Here is an 18,061-nt window from a genome sequence, read left to right as displayed (position 1 = left end):
ACTAGGCCATTAAACACATCAGAGGATCAGCTGGAGCCTAACACTCCTCTCTCCTCCAAAGTCTTCTGCAGAGCATCCCGGAATCCTCCCTTCAACTTGTTGCCCAAACTCTGCACTCTGACATGTTAAAAGGGTGTTTGTTTTCCAGAGAAATGTTATCCTGAAACACATGCAGCACCTTTCACCCTCGGCTGACACATCCACACTGAAACTGGCTTAAGGCAGGCACAGAAAAAGGATCATGCAAACTGCCATTTCAGAAGAACAACCAATGCTATCCCAATACATCATCTCTCAGCAAAACCAACTCCGTTTCCTCCTACATGAGCAGAGTCAGCTGGAGTCTTGCCTTTGGCACTGGAGAGGGCAGAGACAGAAGGATCACAGCTGGAATTCCTGGTCAGGTGGCCTCTGTGAAATGAGCAGCTAGGAAAACAAATCAGCCCCAACTTGTGAGTGAAGCAATGCAGAGCAGAGTGCAGGAAAGCCAGGACTGGAGAGCCCAATGGGAACAGAGGTAATGTAGGGCACTCTCTCATCCCAGCCGACCAGAGGATGAGCTAGAAAGCACTGGACTGGAGAGAGATCTGCATCCCACCAGGATAGATCTCCACTGGTTCCACACAGAAAATGGGGCTGTTCTATTTGATACCACTTGAGAGTCAGATTCTCCTCTCTCTGATGCTCTAGTAATGAACTTACTTTAAAAGGGAAAGGAAACAAATGAGAACAGGGCTTGGAAACAATAGGTTACATTCTTGAACTCCTGTGTGCTTCCTTTGGATGTGTTTGCAATGAGAATTAAAGGAACAACATCGAAGTTGAGCTGAGCTCAAAATGCAGCTCACTGAAACCAAAGCAGACACGCAGGGGGAGCTCCTGGCACTGCTGAGCTCAGTGACACCACTCTCGGTTCCCTCGCTGAAGTCAGGATTTCACCCACGGTTTCTGTACATCCAACGATCAAGAGAGCCCCAGCCAAGATTCTTGTTTGCATTTCACTGAAAAATGTACATAAAACAAATATTTCCCTCCAGTGACCATAAACAGCCTGGAAGTGCCCTCCTGCATGGAAATGTGAAACAAATTGGAGCAGAAAGCCGACTAACCTGTTTCCTTGCCCAAACTGAGGGCTATGTATAAAAGAGAAAACCAGATGAAGGGATTTGTAAATAAATCATAAAGAGTTTCCTTAAAGCAGAAACGAAGAAACACGGATGAGGTTCTCCCACAAAAATATACAATGACAAGCCCGAGTGTGTCATTTTCAGGCTGAAATTTGGTTGTGATATTATGAGTCGAGTTCACTAAATGCTATCCCATTTATCCTAACAGCACAAAAATGCTGCCATCAGCCACAGCTCAACTCCCACCTGCTCTGGGAAAAACCAAAGGCCACCCACCAAGAGCACATTCACTGGGGCAGCTTCATGGTGGAAAAACCTTTCTGCAATGGTATAATTTTGCTGAGGGAAGAGCTGAGCTGACACAGAGCAGGGGCTCTGAGGCACTGAAGTCTAGCTGGATTATTTATCCTCAGCTCTAGTTGCAGATACCCATCCAGAGATGTCTCTCCATCATCCATCTCCGTAATTCTGAACTATTCAGACCCTACAGTCACAAAGGCAGTACAGAGGTATGCCTTCAGGGAAAGGTCCTAAGCGTTTCTGAAGTATGAGGCCCTGCACAGGCAAAAGGCAGCAACCAAAGGGCCACTGCAGAAAATTCTGCCTAAGCAATTTCTGCTCCAAATGCTTTAAAAAGTGCCTCTGAGGGAAATGGTGCTGCTGGAAGGGCAGATGCAAATGCAGAGAATGGTATTTTGATCTAACTCAGCTTAACAAGGAAAAACAAAGTGCTAATTCTAGTGTGAACCAGGTGTACTAATGACAAAGGAGCAGCCAATGAACAAAGTCAGTGAACTGAAGCTGAAAAGAAAATACCATTTCAGTCTTATTAATTTAAATTGACAGCAAAGATTGAAGAAAAACTGGATATTAGCAGCAGAACGAGACCATCCGCAGCTACACTCCCACTTCGCGTTCTCTGCACGTGTGCGTTATCTTCATACACAGTACTCTAAAGTGATAACATTATGAAAAATCATTTCCTGGGTTATTCCAAGGTTATCCGTTTGAAGCATTAGACCAAGTTCATGGGCCAGACACAGCCTCTTAGTACGGTCCAGACCCAAAATAAAAGATTTGCTTTTGAAACACGAATAGTCCAGCTGCATTTGGACCCTTGGCTCCTACTCCCAACCTCCGTGTCAATCAGTCAGAGCCCACCCATCAGAGCATCACTCATAACCACCCTCAAAGAGATGAGGATTTTCTAGTCCATAAGGAGCTGTGTTTGAACCAAGGAGTTAGGCTGATTCCTGGCTCTGCCCAAGATCTCCTTATATCCGTGGATCAGACAGTATTTCTCTGTACTTTAACTCCCCTCCTCTGAAGTGGCAGCACCTCAGAGCACATGAAAGAGTGCAAGACGCTCAACTACTGTATCACTTTACACCTTTATCCTTGATCCCCGTATGCGGCAACAGACTCCAGGGCGCCGGGTTACAGTTTACACATGATCAGCTCCACTGCAACACAGGGTTGTATTTTTTGCCTCTAGCTCCACCAAGGTTAACAATGACTCACTTATGGAGCTTCAAGATCCTGGCTCTGACTAGCCAAGCATCTGTAGCCAACACAAATGGGGACAGACGGCCTGGAAGTCATTTGTGAGGCATTTTAGAGCCAGAGGGAACACTGGGAGTGTCTGATCCTGCTGTCAGCAGTCAGTCAGTCTGTCTGTCGCTTTGAGATATTTTCATTGCCCGATTTCTCTCTTCCTCCAAAAGAGGACATGAGCACCTATGACACAGTGCTAACCCAGATCCTGGTGCTACAGCTGTGTACCTACATGGCTATGTGCAAATCTTCAAACAAGTGGCCTGGTTTTCAAAGACCCAAAGTACACGGACACCAAGCTTCTGGGTGTGAACCATACGATGGACGTCTACCCATAGACATCATGAAGAAAGGCACTGGGGCACAGCAATGTGGAGAATCTGCTGCTGGTACCAGAGGTCAAAGTGACACTGGTTTCAGTAGGAGCAGAGCCAAGAATCTGCCTAAGTCAGATTCCTGGATCTGAAGTAACAAGGTAAATCTTGCAGAGAGGATGAGTGGAATGCCTGACAGCTGTAGGATGTAGAAACCCTGGGGTCCTGCTTTGCCACTGCTTTTCCTACCCCTACACAAGCTTATCTCAGCAACCAGGTCCAAAATACACGACTTATAGAGCCTGCAGTTTCTGAACTTATCTGAGAAAGAGAGAAGTAAATTGAAAGAGAAAAAACAACCAGCTTACTGATCATGGTGGTGCCCCCAGCCAGCGCGGCCTTGGTCCCTTGGAAGAAGTCATCAGCAGACGTCATCCCCTGTTCCGGCATCTGGAAGCGGGTGTGAACATCAATCCCTCCAGGAATCACCATCCTGCCATGAGCTTCAATAGTTTTCACTCCTCCTGGCACAATCAGATTCTCTCCTATTTGCCTGGGTAAATGGGTTTCAAACAGCAAGTCAGACACAAGCAAGGCAAACAGCCTGTAAACATACACCCCTGTGCTACTTAACCTGGCTAGCACTTTCTTTTTCCATATAAAGCAACTTACAGGATCAGGATGAATACATAAAATCATAGAATGGTTAGTGCTGGAAAGGACCTTAAGATCATTTAATTCCAATCCTTCCCCTCGAAGCACTTGTACAAGTAAGAGCAAAGTGTGCAACTAACTTCAGGACCTCAGGACAATATTAGACTTAACAGGAAGGACAAGAAACCAGACTGGCAGATGATCACTGCACCAAACCCAGCAAGAGCCTGTGAGCAGCTCTACTGGGACTCGACTGAGGTTGCCAAGTGCCAGTTCAACACTTGATTCTAGCTGCCTAACAGCAATTTTGATGTTAGCATTGTTTTGAGAGCACCGGAAGAGCTTTTGCCTCTGTATAGTCTACTTTCATGCATTATGTAGTCCCTGCACAAACACAAACCCATGAGGATACTGGTTACCAAATCCCTGATGAGACCCTCAAAGGCCTCTCCAGTCCAGCTCTTCACAAACCTATTTTTGGAAGAGCAACAGTGGATGATACATTTATGGCAACTCATTAACTGTCTTTGGCTGGCTCCTTTAACTTTTAACCTTGATTAACAAAGCACATGTGCTGCCCCTTCAGCCAGAACAGGAAAATTCCTTGTTTGTAACCTCTGCCTCATCCTTTTTTTCCTAGGAGTAATTTTCCAAAGAGATATGTAATACATATTCAACGTGCCAGATACACATGTTTTGGGACTGAAAACACAGCAGCATGCTGGAAAGAGGTCTGAACCTCAATCCTTAAACTACAGGATCAGGGGAGACCTTGTAACAGTCTTCCAATACCTAAAAGGCACCTACAAGAAACCTGGAGAGGGACTTTGGCCAAGGGCCTGTAGGGACAGGCCAAGGGGAATGGCTTTAACCTGCCAGAGGGGAGACTGAGATGAGCTCTTAGGCAGAAGCTCTTCCATGAGGGTGCTGAGGTGCTGGCACAGGGTGCCCAGAGAAGCTGTGGCTGCCCCATCCCTGGCAGTGTTCAAGGCCAGGTTGGACCCAGGGGCTTGGAGCAAGCTGCTCCAGTGGAAGGGGTTGGAACTGGATGAGCTTTAAGGTTCCTTCAACCCAAACCAGGCTGGAATTCTGTTGACCTTTAACTTTAAGGGGGACTGGACTGATCCTTGCATCACAGAACCACAGAAGACAGCACCGCAGGAGACCTCAAGAGGTCACCTAAGTCCAGCCTCTTACCCAAAACCAGAATTAACTGTGTTAAGATGCTGAACTCTGGCTTCAAAATCTTAAGTCATAGCCTGGTAAAATGTTACAACACAGATAACTTCTAACATATGTGTCGCCTCAGCACGGGGCTATGCACATGGCTAAAATTAAGCCCAAGTACCTCCTCTGACCCATGCTTTAGTAACAGTGGGGTTTGGGCCCATTTGCTTATTTAATTCAACACCTTGTTTGTAAAGTTCCTCCATCAAACACCATGGAAAACTCACTTCTTGCAATTTAATATAGGTCACTGAGTTATCCCTTGTTAATCTGCAGCATATTTCTGCACATTTTCAATTGCAACATGGTTATTACTCTTCACTTACTTTATCAACCCATCTTCCATGTAAATGTCTGCATAAAAAGACTGGTCGTCATTCACTATTTTACCACCTTTGATCAAAAGACGATCACTCTGCAACAAAGAAGCATACAACAAGCCATGGTTATGCTATGAGAAAGCTGACAGCCTGCAGTGTCACCTCAGAGATAAAAGAGATGGAAGCATCCTCTGCATTATTCAGAAGTACACGTCAAAACACAAGTCAACTGCTGCACTTTCAACTGGGAAGATAAAATACCTTATTTCATCTGCAAGCCCTTTCATCACACTAATGATCCAAAAAAAGAATGAGAATAGAAAGGGAGTTGGATTCCAGCAGGCTTGTCCACTTGGCAGCTTCACCCATACCTGCAGCTTGCAACCATCACCTACAGCACAGGCATTAAATAATACTGTGACGGATGTGTAACAGCCACATCTCTTATTTTCTGCCCTGCCTTGGTCATAAGCACACTTTCCTATACGCACCCACACACTGGAGTCAGGGCTTGGCTCACTGCGAGTCAACTGCTGTCAGGGAGATGGACCAAAAGTCTGTTGCCACGAGTTACACAACACAAACAAACTCGTTTTGGCCAACTGAGTGATGTTTCGATGCAGTGGATCCTCTTGCTGCCTTTCCAGAGCACCACTGCCTCATCAGATGGAAATAAGCTCAGATTCAGTTGAAGAGAAGGATTCAACAAAATGGTTATTAAAATGTCCTCAAATGAGAAGGCAGTTTGACAGGAACAGAAAGGTAACTGCAACCAGGCAGCCAGCAGATGTGCCTGTACCTCAGCCCAAGCCACATCTCATTTTTGCAAGGTTTCAGGACACAACCAAACTCATCTTTTTATGCAATAGTCATAAACCAGGGTGAAACACACTGCAGTGCTATTGCTGTGATCCTCTGGTTCCATCTTCCCTATATTAGGGACATATACACCTTATGCAGTGTTCAGTTTAAACTGCACCATGGCCCTTGAAATCTGCACTCGGACTTAGTCTCATTCTCTTTCCTCCTCCCCAAAACATCTTGGTAAGGGAACAAAGAACCAGAACAGCACTGCCAAAGACTGGCGAAACCAAAACCTGACTTCAGGGACGGGTGGAAAGCAGGACTTTGACTTGGTGGTGCCCATTTACTTCTCGTAAGTATATGTAAGACAGTGACAGTGGTGCTCAGGGCCCTTATTTCAAGCTGGGACTCCACTGGTCAAACAGAAGAAAAGAATCAGGCGTTTTGCTAAAGAGCTTATAATAAAACTGAACAGTTGGAGCACCTGGTTCTCAACTGACACAAGCTGACATGGCTCTTCAATGACAAAAGGGCGACATGAACTGCATCAGCTACTGATTTATATCATTATATCCACCTTTTATGTAACTGCTGAACAGCTACGAGATGTTAAGCGCCTCTTCTTTCTCCTCCTTTTTCTCCTTCTCCTCCCTCCTACTGCTGCAATGGAGTTTCCCTGCGTAACGCCACCCATTTAGAAAAAAGAACAAAGAAAGAAAACCCCAAGATTTAAATATAGAATCTGCTGTGAATGCCAATAAGCCTGAATGAATTCACTTGGGGCGTGAAAAACCCGCTTGTCTTTCAATGGCGGGCTCTACAGCAAACTGTCCTACATGTTTACCATCTCCAGAGACACTGCAGTATTGATGCCCACCTCTAGTGCAGACGCCTTGTGATACTGAAACAGCCAGCTACTACTGAAATGGGGCTGTCTGGCCATGGATGTCACTGACAGCCCACATCCTAATGCAGTGGGCAGCGATTAGGAAAGGAGGGAAAAATAAATACATATAATAAGCAATAAAACTGCAGAGTGGAGCATTGTAATGATGCTGGGAACGCTTCTGCTGTCTCCTGCTGCAGCTGTGTGGCATCCTAATGCAGTGGGCAGCGATTAGGAAAGGAGGGAAAAATAAATACATATAATAAGCAATAAAACTGCAGAGTGGAGCATTGTAATGATGCTGGGAACGCTTCTGCTGTCTCCTGCTGCAGCTGTGTGGTGGGCTCTGAAACCAGTGTGAACCCCTCTGCTCATTTCAACCACCTCGGAGACAAAAGCGCTCGCAGCTTGCACCCGCGCAAGGGCCTGCTGCTGAATCTGTGCGTATTTACCCTGCTGGTGCAGTGAGAACAGGATAGCCAGGCATGGATTAGCCTCTTTCTTCAAGCATCTGTCTCGGGGAATGAATTCCAGGTTTACACAACAGCAAATTGGACCAGAACGTGATGTTTTTTCTACCCCTTATCTTTGCGGAATCGCATCGGGTGCACGCAGCATCAATCAGAGCGCTCAGTCGTAAGGAAAATGCGTCACGCTACTTTTGGCTCATGACAGTGATTCAGCTGTAACCTCCATCGTTTCAACAGAGGCATCTTTTTAAACTCTCTTCCATCGGGCTCGAGGAGGGAAGCTAACCGCCCTCCCAAACAAAAAGAGAGGCTGCTCCATTTCTCACATCGCGATTTTGTGCATCCCCTGCACCTCCTACACATCATTTAAAACGCAACTGTGCAGCCCAGCAGCTCCTGCACCAATGTCACACATCAAAGCTCCATTTCTGAGCTCACTTTCCTGCCTCCGAGGCTGGGGAAGAAGGAGGATGAGGATGGGTGTGTCCACGGGGCTGGGAGAAGGAACCGCTGCCAATAATGAAAAACTCTTGTGTCAAAAACATAAACGGGCTCTTGCAGCCCGTTAGATGCGAAGATCTTCTCTTACGTAAGAAGTTAGCATCGCTGGAAGCGCAGTACCTGCCCTAAATCAGCTCCCACCATGAAGGAACCAAGGGAGGGGTTTATATAACGGCTCCTTCCCTTCTCCCCCAGGATCGCACCGGGAAATGGGCGCGTTGCGAGAAGCTTCTCGGGGAAGGAAAACCAACCCCGCTCCATCCCCAGCGCCAGCCGCGGGGCTCCGAGCCGCCTCCGCCGGGCGCTGGGGGCTCCATCCCCGCGGCGAGGCTCCGCTGTCCCCGGTGACACCGGTGCTGCCGACGGCCTCGCCCCGCTCCGCGCTCCCCCCTCCTCGCTGCTGCAGCCTGATCCCATTATCCCGCCGGGAACCCGCCACCGCTCCCCGCGCACACAAAGGGCTTAATCCCCGCACACCCCTCCCCCGCTCCCATCCCCGTGCGCTCCACTCACCGTGATCCGTGGGATATTTTTCTTCCCCTGATAAGACATCTTGGGAATGCGCTCCCCAATTCAGTTATTCAATAATACCTCTATTATTTCTGATGGGGAAGCGGGGCCGCTGCTGTGGCGCTATTGTCTCCCGTGCAGCAGCTGCTCCCCGACCTCCCCTCCACCAGAGAAATTAAAAAAAAATAGAATAAACCCAAAAATCAATCCCCCGATCCCGAATGGACGCAATCCCAAGGAAAGGAAGGGAGGGGGGGGCTCCTTCGGGTAGGGTAGGGCGCGGCACGGCGGGGAGGCGAGCCCTGCTCTCCGCAATGGCAGGAAGGGGAGCAGCAGCCAGCCCTGCGCGCCTCCCTTTCTTCCCTCTGCCCGGAGCCCAGCCCAGCCCCGCAGAGCTCAGCCCAGCCCCGCCGAGCCCGGCCCACGGAGGGGGCAGCGCCGACACCAACGGCGGCGTCGGCGCGGGTGAAGATCACAGCGCATGCGCTCCGGGGCGCCCCCGGCCGCTCCCGTCCCTCCCGCCAGCAAGGGGCCGCGCTAGCTCGGGCCGCCATTGGCTGAGAGCCTGGCGGGATGCAGATAAAAAGCGGCCGCCGTGCAATGGGGAAGGGAGAAAGAGCCGATATGCAAATTAGCGCAAAGGAGACGTCACTGCGGGCGCGGCGCCGCGCGCTGCTGGCGGGACCTGCGGCGCGGGAGAGGGGAGTCGGGAAAGGGGGGGGGGACCGGGCCCCACTGCTGCGGCGCGGCGGCTGTCGGGGATGGGATCGGGATGCGATTGGGATAGGGAGGCACCGCCCGCACCCCGCAGCAAACCCAGCACCTGCCCGCACCCCCGCGGGCTGCGGACCTCCCCCCCTCCTTCTTTCTACCTCGTTCTATTAGCCACCGGGGCTGTGCCCGGCGAGCCGGTAAGCGCGCTGCCCTCCATCTTCTTTGTCCCACCCCGCCCTTCTCGGCGCTAACCGAGCGGAAAGCTAAAGCAGCGCTAGCAAACGTGTGTGGGGGGAACAAGGATTGTAGCTGCTCCCGGCCCTTTGCAGTGCCACCACTTCTGGCACGATTCGGGAATGCCGTTTCCCACACCGCCTTGTTCAGAAAATACAGCCCAGAGTGAACGCTTCTTCCCCTAGTCACTAACCTGAAGCTTTAGTGCCAAGGCAATCTGGGATGGGAGCACACAGCCGTAATGGTCCTCTCCTGTCACTCTGACCATTCGTTACTACTCCAGTGTTGCAAACTCCGTGTTCAATGCTTCAGTCACACTTGGAGGCTTAATTTTCTCAGTCCCTGTTCTCACTAAGCTGGTGCTTCAAGGAAAGAAATGCATTAAATGGCATAAATATTGCCTTGTTATTTACAGTGTGCTTGCCCCAGTGCAATGAAGAGAGATGGGGTTCAAGGCCAGAGTGTGGGACTGCCACTCAAAATACATCTGCTTACCCCAGTTCCTCTTACACCAGCCAAGGGAAGGTACAAGGCACCTTTTGGAGAGCTCTGAAATAGCACAAGCCCAATTCTGCTTGAAGGTTTTAACAGACAGTTAGTGACCACAAAGACTTACCTTCTTCCCTCACTCAGGAGCACGTATACATCACACAAAGCAAATGGCAAACTTCTCCCATCACAAAATGTTGTAATTGCTACAGACCAAACTAGTTTCGTGCCACACACCATGCACGGCCTGTAAGTAGTGAAAACTTACGGTATATTTACTGCAATAAATCATTTTAAAGGTCACATCTGCTCTGACAGATGACCGTCGGGACCTTCTCTGTACATTAGTTCACAGGAGGCTACAAGGAAAAGAGTAAATATGCTTCTCCTGGGTACAGGTAAAGCAACAGGCAACATTAAAGTAACTAATATGCCAATCAGTTAATATCCAATTAGTAGCATATGAAAGAGTGGCTCATTATGACAGTAGCAAAATCATTCATTAGCCTGCAAGGCTGTATTTTGATTTAATGATTAGAATAGACAATACTAAAGGGGTTATCCCGCCCCTCTCTGATCTGTGCTGGGAGAAGTTTTGAAACCTCAGCATGTTTTTGCTCAGAACATGGAAGAAAGCTTCTACATCACATTTCTAAATTTAGACAGTGCAACTTTCCTTTTTTCGCCTCTTTAATGGTAGCTTTCCTCCTCAGTTTTAGATCTTAGTGGTTTACTTGCCTCTGCTTGCTAGGCAAAAGAGTGTCTTGAGCTATCAGAGAGGAAGCAAACACTGCCTAGAGCTTGAGAGAGAACATCAAGGGCCTTGGGCAGCTGGTCAGAGGTGCCAAGTCCAACTGCCCTAGCAGCAGTAATGTGGTTATGAAGAAACAACCACAAACATGCGTGCAGGAACCCAGAAGCTCCAGCACTGACTCGCCTCCATGAGCATGGGCAGGTCATCCCTCCACATTATGCTAAAAGTTGTGGAACTGCAGTAGTGGTAGAAGAAACAGAAGCACCTCTAAAGGCACGATACCCTAATATTTCTGAAGCTGTTCTATTTAAAATACTTGGTTTTTAAAAGACAATCCTTACTGAACAGGGGCTAATTCAGAACAGCAGTTCTTGACCTCTGGAAAACATTCCAGAACTTGAATCCAGTAGTGACTATGTTCAGAAAGTAATAACGAATCTTCAGTTGCCACTTAGCTTTTCCTTCCCATCACCATGTTGCAAGAACCTAAGTAGTACAGAATAAAATAAATTAAGAGATTAAAGGGCTGAAAAACATGGTTGTTAATATTCAACATCTACACAGCACCAGATTTTATAGTCTTCTGTATGATTTAGCGTGTACCTGAGGAAGCAGAGCTGAGCTCCTAGGTGTATCTTCTCACTCCATTACATCAATTGCCAATATGGCCCAATTCTCTTTCCTTTTAGCAACGAGCTAAAAGGGTGTCAAAATAAATAAAGTGATTAATGTAGTTACAAACTGGCTGAGCAAAAGCAAGGAACCAATATTAGCTGCTGTAAGAACACACTTGATGAGAGGTGACCAGGAGGGAAGGAGAAGACATGTACCTAAAGGACAATGTTGGCATGAGAACAAGTGGGGAAGAATCAGAAAATACAAAGATATCCACCTGCATCTTTCTTTGCTTTTACAAAAGCCGGTTCTTTCCTCTGGTAAAGCCACAGGCATCCATCACCTGCCAAGGTACTGCGGGAAGTGATGGGATTTCTAGATAATGTTGGTGCCCTTTGTCTTCCATCGGTCCATTACTGCAGGCTGAGCAGGCTAAAATTACAAGGTGCTAGAGAACAAGTGCTGCCAAATCTTCCCTGCCAAACATTAATGAAGGGAAGTGATGAGGGAAGGCTGGCCAGCCAACCCAGCTCCTGCCTGCAGCCACTGCAGGACCAGCAAGGCTGCTGCAGCCAAGTCACATCAGCAGTGGAACAGCAGAACATAAACCACCTTCAGTTACGCTCTACAAGCACTTCTAAGGGCCCTGACAACATTCCCCAAGTGGCAGAACAGGGGAGGAAATGCATAAAACAGAGCATTATGCCCACATCTGCACTGCCAGTCTCTACCTTCATCACATCCACAGCTGTGCTCTGCATGGGCTGAGTGTCTCTGGCCTGTCCTTAGCCTTAGGGTAGTTAGAATTACAAAATCAGCCAGGTTGGAAAAGACCTTTAAGATCATGAAGTCCAACCTTTACCCCAAGGTAAGTACTGCGAAGGCCACCACCAACCCATGTCATTGAGGGCCTCATCTACACGGTGTGTGAACACTTGCAGGGACGGTGACGCCAGCCCTGCCCTGGGCAGCCTGTTCCAATGCCTGAGCACCCTTTCAGATACTCCTTTTAGTTGGGTGTATCTTGGCTAGTGGATACACAGAGTTGCTGTCAGCCATCTCTGCACAGATACCAGCTGGTGTAGGACATCTTGTGCAGGCTCTTTGCAACAGAAGCACATATTAACGGAGCGTTTGTGTCTAAATTTGTCTTCTGGAAAAGTCTAGAGGGAAAATGGCACAAGAATATGAGAATCTCTGCACATTGATGGTCTGTGCTAAAATAAATCATCACAGGCATCAGTGGAAATCAATTTACAGCAGCTCTGAATCTTAACTTTACAGATTCTACACACTACCATCATGCACTTAGCAAGGAATTTTATTCCCACTGTGGAGTTACTGGATGGCTGCGACAAAGCTGGGACAAAGAAACCCTTTCTCTAAGGAACTGCAGTGTAATTGCAACCAACCCCACAGAATTTCCGCAACACCCAACTGCTTTTACTCCTACTGATTTCTTCAAGGTTCATCCACAAGGACATTTTCCTATGCAGTTATAAAACCTGCAAATGGAAATACACATTTTAAAACTGGCTCGAAAAGAGGGATCAGAGATGGAGTTAAAGCATTCCTAGAAGTATCTGCAATTCTAGCACTACAGCATCAACAAGCTCTAGATTTCCCTTTGGGCTTGTTACAGCTCCTAATCCCTACTCCCTGTGGGAGACCCCCCCCCCGCCAAAGTCAGTGAGGCTCCTCTTACAACAATCAGAGGCAGCAGGACCAAAAGGCCAGAAGAGCTTTAATAAGTTCCCTGATCACACCCTAATATTCTGTCCTGATTCTGCCCCAACTGCTGCATCAGCTCTGAATCTCAGTGGCTTGAAAGGGGTTTCCCATGTATCCATCAACCCCCTGCATCGCATGAAGTGTTGGGAGGATTAAATACAGGCTGATACATGGCAGGAGTACATCTGTCCTTCCCCAAAGAGGATGAAAGTGCTGTGAATTATTAATCACTATAAATTATACCTGCCAATGGACATCTTTGTTTTAATACCTTACAGGAAAACATTAAAATTAAGTGCCATGATAGGGAAATGACAACGGAGATCAAACATGCTATTATGAGGAGGTAAAATCATACAACTGCTCAGGGAAACAGCCTCATCTTTTTTGAATGCAGACTGTCTTAGGTTCTGAGGGTGAATCTGAGATTCACTTTCCAGCCACACAAACAGGTCGATAGGAATGTACGTATGATCTGAAAATTGAAATTAACTTTCCAATTGATTTTGTTTCCTTTAAAATCCCAGGAAACCTTGAGAAGGTTCAGAAATAACCTTTTAAGAACAGAGATCTTGTCATAGAATGTTTGTTAGAGTAACGTCCTGAGCATTTCAGCTGCACTACAATCCTCACTGTCCTTAACCAAACCCAAGCCACTGCTCCACAGTTCATTTACTACTACATCATGTTCTTTGGAAAGAGACAGTCCTCTTCAGGGTTCTGAAGGGATCTGACAGGAATTGCTCCATCATTGCTGCAGGATTATTTTGCAAGCAATGATTACTAAAGCAAAGCTAGAAAAATGGCAGGCATTGTAACAAATTAAACTCAGAACTGCATTTCCAGCTGTCAAACACCTTCTTGCTTTTACACAGCAGTTCCATTAATGATCCAGAGTGAACATTATGATTTTGAGATCTCAACAGTGTCCTGCTACTCATTATTTCTCTCCAGGAATGACTAACCATGATCCTGAGAGCTCTGAGGATTTAGAAAGAAGTCCAGTCATGTCAAAAGCTTCCTGACACTGTTTTGCAAGTGATCCCTCTCCTGTCAATTCTAAAAGAATTCTAAAAAGTATTTTCCTAGTCTCTGATAGCATCTGTTACTTATTACAACAGGACACAGCTTTGTTGGTTTAGATAGTAGTTGACATCCGGTGCTCTGCACTTCCCAAAGGTCCCAAAGTTTATTCCCAAAGGAATAAACTATTTCTAAAGGATGCAAAAAAGGTGACTTGCACAGGGGAACCACCTTAGCCACCGCAGTAACAAGATGGCAACAGGAACTTCAGCTATCAGCTTCAGAAGAGACCTGTGATCCCAGGCCTTGTACTTGTGCTGAAGAGTCCTGGCATGTCCTCAGGCTCTCCATGCAAACTCAGTTAAAACAAGCCCTAGGCTTGCTGATCCCTCTTGCAATCAAACATTGCTTTTCCCTGCAGATGTTCCCCAAGAGACCATCTCTTTCCCAAAGAGCTGTGCAAGGCAGAAGTAATGCCAATTATGCACATGGGAAATCTGGGAAGTACAGAGAAATGACTCAGGTCAAGCAAGCAGTCACCAAGGGGGTTTTGACCATTAACGGTCTAAACAGGGAAGATGACCAAGTTTAAGACGGGAAGAAGCACAGGGAATTCTCCAAGGCCTGGCAGCTGGGAAGAGGCAGAGCTTCCCTCAGCTGTGCTGAGTTACAGACCTGTTGAATAGGTCACACTGCCTCCAGAGGCCTAACTGCAAAGCACTGCTCAAAAGAAGATAACGGAGCCTTTCTGGTGCCTCTAGAGATGATCTTAACCCTGAATGATGAGGCAGCATGGCCCAGAGGCAATACAGCGAGGCCATTATAGATGCTACACAATACCCTAGACAGGATAGACACAAAGAGATGTTATTGCCCTTATCTTCACCTGCAGAACAATATATTGCAATTTAATGTGGAATAATTACATTCCTTTTTTTTTAATCCTCTGGACAGTAAAGACCTAGAAAAATAAAACATAGCTTGTCTTCATTTGTTAATTACTTCAGTGGAGATTAATACAAAACCTTTCCATACAGTGACAGAAAGGATGGCTGTGGTTCTAAACCCACTCTGGATCCAGTCATGGGCACAAATACTTCCACCTGTCTCCACTGCCTCCAGCTGATGGGCACCCACTCCCATTAGCTCATGACATGGTCTTTTGGTTGCTGTTGTTTGTTCCACCTATTGCTAAAAATTGCAATTATTGTCAGTCTCAGGCTAAAGAAAAAAAGGCAATAAAGGTTCCCAGCCTACTGTGAAATAATGCAAGATCCTGTAAATTAGCATATATTTAGCATATAATTTAGATTCCTATCACAAGGAAAGAGTGGACCTTCTACCCAGGGAAAACCTATTTCAGATATGCTATTAAATGCTTAAGACAGAGGTTTGCAAGTAAGGTGCCAAATTCAGCTGCAAAACTTCAGAAGCCTTTTAACTCCCATCTGAAATCATTTTAATGCAGTTTCCCTTAACACCACTTCCTGCAACACTTTTTATCTTTTAACACGTTGAGCTTTGATTCTAAACACATTTCTATTAACTACACTCAAGTAAAGCCAGTTTTATCTGCTAAGGATCTAACCACTGATTCAAGCCATGGATGCAGTCAGCTGAAAAACCAAAGCTAAACCACTCCTGCAATAAAGTGCCAATCCATAGCAAGGCATTTGTAACAAAAGGCTGCACTCACCCAGAACCCCTCACAACACAATCCATTGGCATCAGTTATGTAAAAGATAATGAGAAACAACTCAAGTGGTTTGTGCTATCCCATTACTTCATACCTTCAGTTAACATTTATATGATAATCTTTAAAGTAAAACCAAAACCCCACACTTTTAAACCAATGTGTGGACTTGTCATTTTCCAGCATACTGTACTCAAAGGTTTTTATTATACCAGAATCCTTTTATCACACAATTGATTATTTCAGAATTCATTTATCACCTGCTTAGATTTATGTCCTGCAGGGCATCACTGCTTCAAATTGCCCAACTTAGTCCTGAAAGTGTCCTGAATTGCAAAACCTTTGACTCCCCAAGATGAAAAGGTGTGTGCCCTTCATCCTTGAGATGCACCTTGGTTAGTTCAACAAGACTAATTTAGCATGGAAGGTTACTCAGTTAGTAGACACTTGACCATGTTCGAATCAAACCATAGGCATTTGTGTGTTTGGGTTTGGCAAATCAGGTCTGAAGTGGTGTGGAGCTCATCCCACTCCTAGTTAAAGGTTGGTAAGCAGCACTTCTTAAATCCGGGCCTACCTTTGTGATCTTACCATAACAGCAGCTGGTCATATGTGTAAATACAGAAGGATGGAGCAAGAGTAGGAAGAAGCAAAGATCTGATCTGGGGAGAATGAGCCCCCAGTAACACAGTAATATTGCACATTTCTGAAAGCAGGAGAAAGTGGTGAATGAACCAATATTCTAAATGCCAGGTAGATTTCTGCCCTGTACATGCAATCCATACCACCAGTGAAAATCAGGGGGCACATCCTAGAAACCAATTCCAGAAGAAAGGACTGCTCTGTAAGACCACTGGCGGACTGCTCAGAGAAACTCTTCTCCTGTATGTTGAGAGTTTGTCAGTTTACTGTCAGTGCTTCATACATTTCTGCTCTTCCAGCCTATGCAAGGGAGCGAGCATTGTCAGAGGAAGCCATGGAGTATTTCAAGGCTCAGATCTGAATAAAGCTTGTTTAAATCTATTTATTGCAGCAAGCAAACATGCATGGTCAGCTAGACCTGTGGGTTAAATAGGTTTTGCCTCAGGAAGAGGACAGGTTTTATTACACCATGACACATAAGAGAGTGACAAAATAGCTTCAGGAGTCCTAAAAGGCTGGGAGGAGTTCAGTGGGTTTCTAAGAGAACACCACATTCCTGTGAAAGTTCCAGATATTCCCCAGGCAAAAATCTCCACTGTAGCCAGAGGCCTTGATTGAAATGGGTATTGAAATACAGCTCCCAGGGGTCACTCTGGAGCCTGTCCTCCCCTGGGAGGAAAGGGCAGGAGTTTCCCCTGGAAGAAGCCTGCAGGGATTTGATCCCTGTAGGTGGATGCTCAGGGATGCTCCTTTGCTAACAATTGCATTTCTGTTCTTGTGAGCTGCAGTCACTGAGCTGGGTGGGGCATTCTGCTACCGTGGTGCTGGGGAAACGCTTAGGAAAGAAAAAAGTCCATCTCTATCAGCACACAGGAAGGCAGGGAAGGGAAGGGTGTTTGTGGGAGCAGGAGCTCCTTTCTTCTGCCCTGCACCTTGTGCACATACACACACACCTGCAGAGAGCACACGGGTGACATTAGAAAAGGCTCTAGGAGAGACGCTGCTTCTTAGAGGAAGACACTGGCAGCCACATACATGCAAGTGACATAAAGGCAAGAAACTGCAGGGTGGAAAGGACAGATCCCTTCTGCAGCCTATCGTGTGCTCAAGTGGCATCTCACACACACACATATATATAAGCACCCACCTTGTCATTCAGGTTCTGCAGCGCCTCCTTCCCAGTGGCACTCCTGATCTCCACCTTTCTCCCGAAATCAACAGATGGTTCCCCTCCCTGCCTGCTCTGCCTGGAATAGACGGACTGAGCATCCGGACCCAGGTGGGCAACATCCTTCTGCTTTGCCACCACTTTGTTAGATCCGCGGCCCACTGAGAGGGAGTCGAAGTCGATGGTCTTGTTCTCCAGGGAGCCTTCCACGGGGCAGAACATGCCACAGAATTTCTGCCGGGGCTTGGGACTGCCCGAGCCCAGGTTTTTGAAGAAGGCTGGCACTTCTTCCTCCTCACCCGGCCGCCCAGACTGCTTCTTCTCAGCCATGGCTTGTGTGGTCTCCCTGCTAAGGGAAAATAATAACAGCAGTAACCAGGAGGATCCTTCACACACACACACGCACGCAGACACACGAAAAAAGGAGAGGAAAAAAAAAGCAGCAAGCGATTGCTCAGGGTCCTAGAGACACGGCAACATCAACTACGGTCCCCTGCCCCCATCAGTGCGAGGTAGCCTGTGGCTCGCTGCTCTGTTTTCTGTGATGCGGTGCAAAGTTAAGGGAAGGTTGGGGCAGATCCTGCTGCAATCAAGGGAGGAGGTTTCAAGTTCCCAGCATCCAGATGGGGAG

The 18,061-nt window shown here is 47.0% G+C and overlaps 1 protein-coding gene across 2 annotated transcripts in view; it reads right to left on the bottom strand.

Moving 5' to 3' along the window:
• DPYSL2 (dihydropyrimidinase like 2) overlaps window positions 1-17,849 on the bottom strand; it is a 48,911-nt gene extending 31,062 nt beyond the window's left edge. The window contains exons 1-3 of one of the 2 annotated variants that reach the window (XM_061472472.1): window positions 17,410-17,849; window positions 5,203-5,291; window positions 3,364-3,548 (exon numbers count right to left, since the gene is read on the bottom strand). In XM_061472472.1, the coding sequence (XP_061328456.1) occupies window positions 3,364-3,548; window positions 5,203-5,291; window positions 17,410-17,760 (625 nt within the window). In that variant the 5' untranslated portion in view covers window positions 17,761-17,849. Of the gene's footprint in view, window positions 1-3,363; window positions 3,549-5,202; window positions 5,292-8,370; window positions 8,620-17,409 lie in introns of those variants that run through there. The other variant, XM_061472473.1, reaches the window with a different exon arrangement.
• Between the last annotated feature and the right edge of the window lie 212 nt (window positions 17,850-18,061).

Source organism: Pezoporus flaviventris, unplaced genomic scaffold, assembly GCF_033815535.1.
Source record: "Pezoporus flaviventris isolate CSIRO_AGI_PZ_B2104156 unplaced genomic scaffold, CSIRO_AGI_Pfla_v1 ptg000071l, whole genome shotgun sequence".
Classification (NCBI taxonomy): domain Eukaryota; kingdom Metazoa; phylum Chordata; class Aves; order Psittaciformes; family Psittacidae; genus Pezoporus; species Pezoporus flaviventris.
The sequence above is the reverse complement of the archived record's forward strand: the minus strand, read 5'-3'. Positions and strand labels throughout refer to the sequence as shown.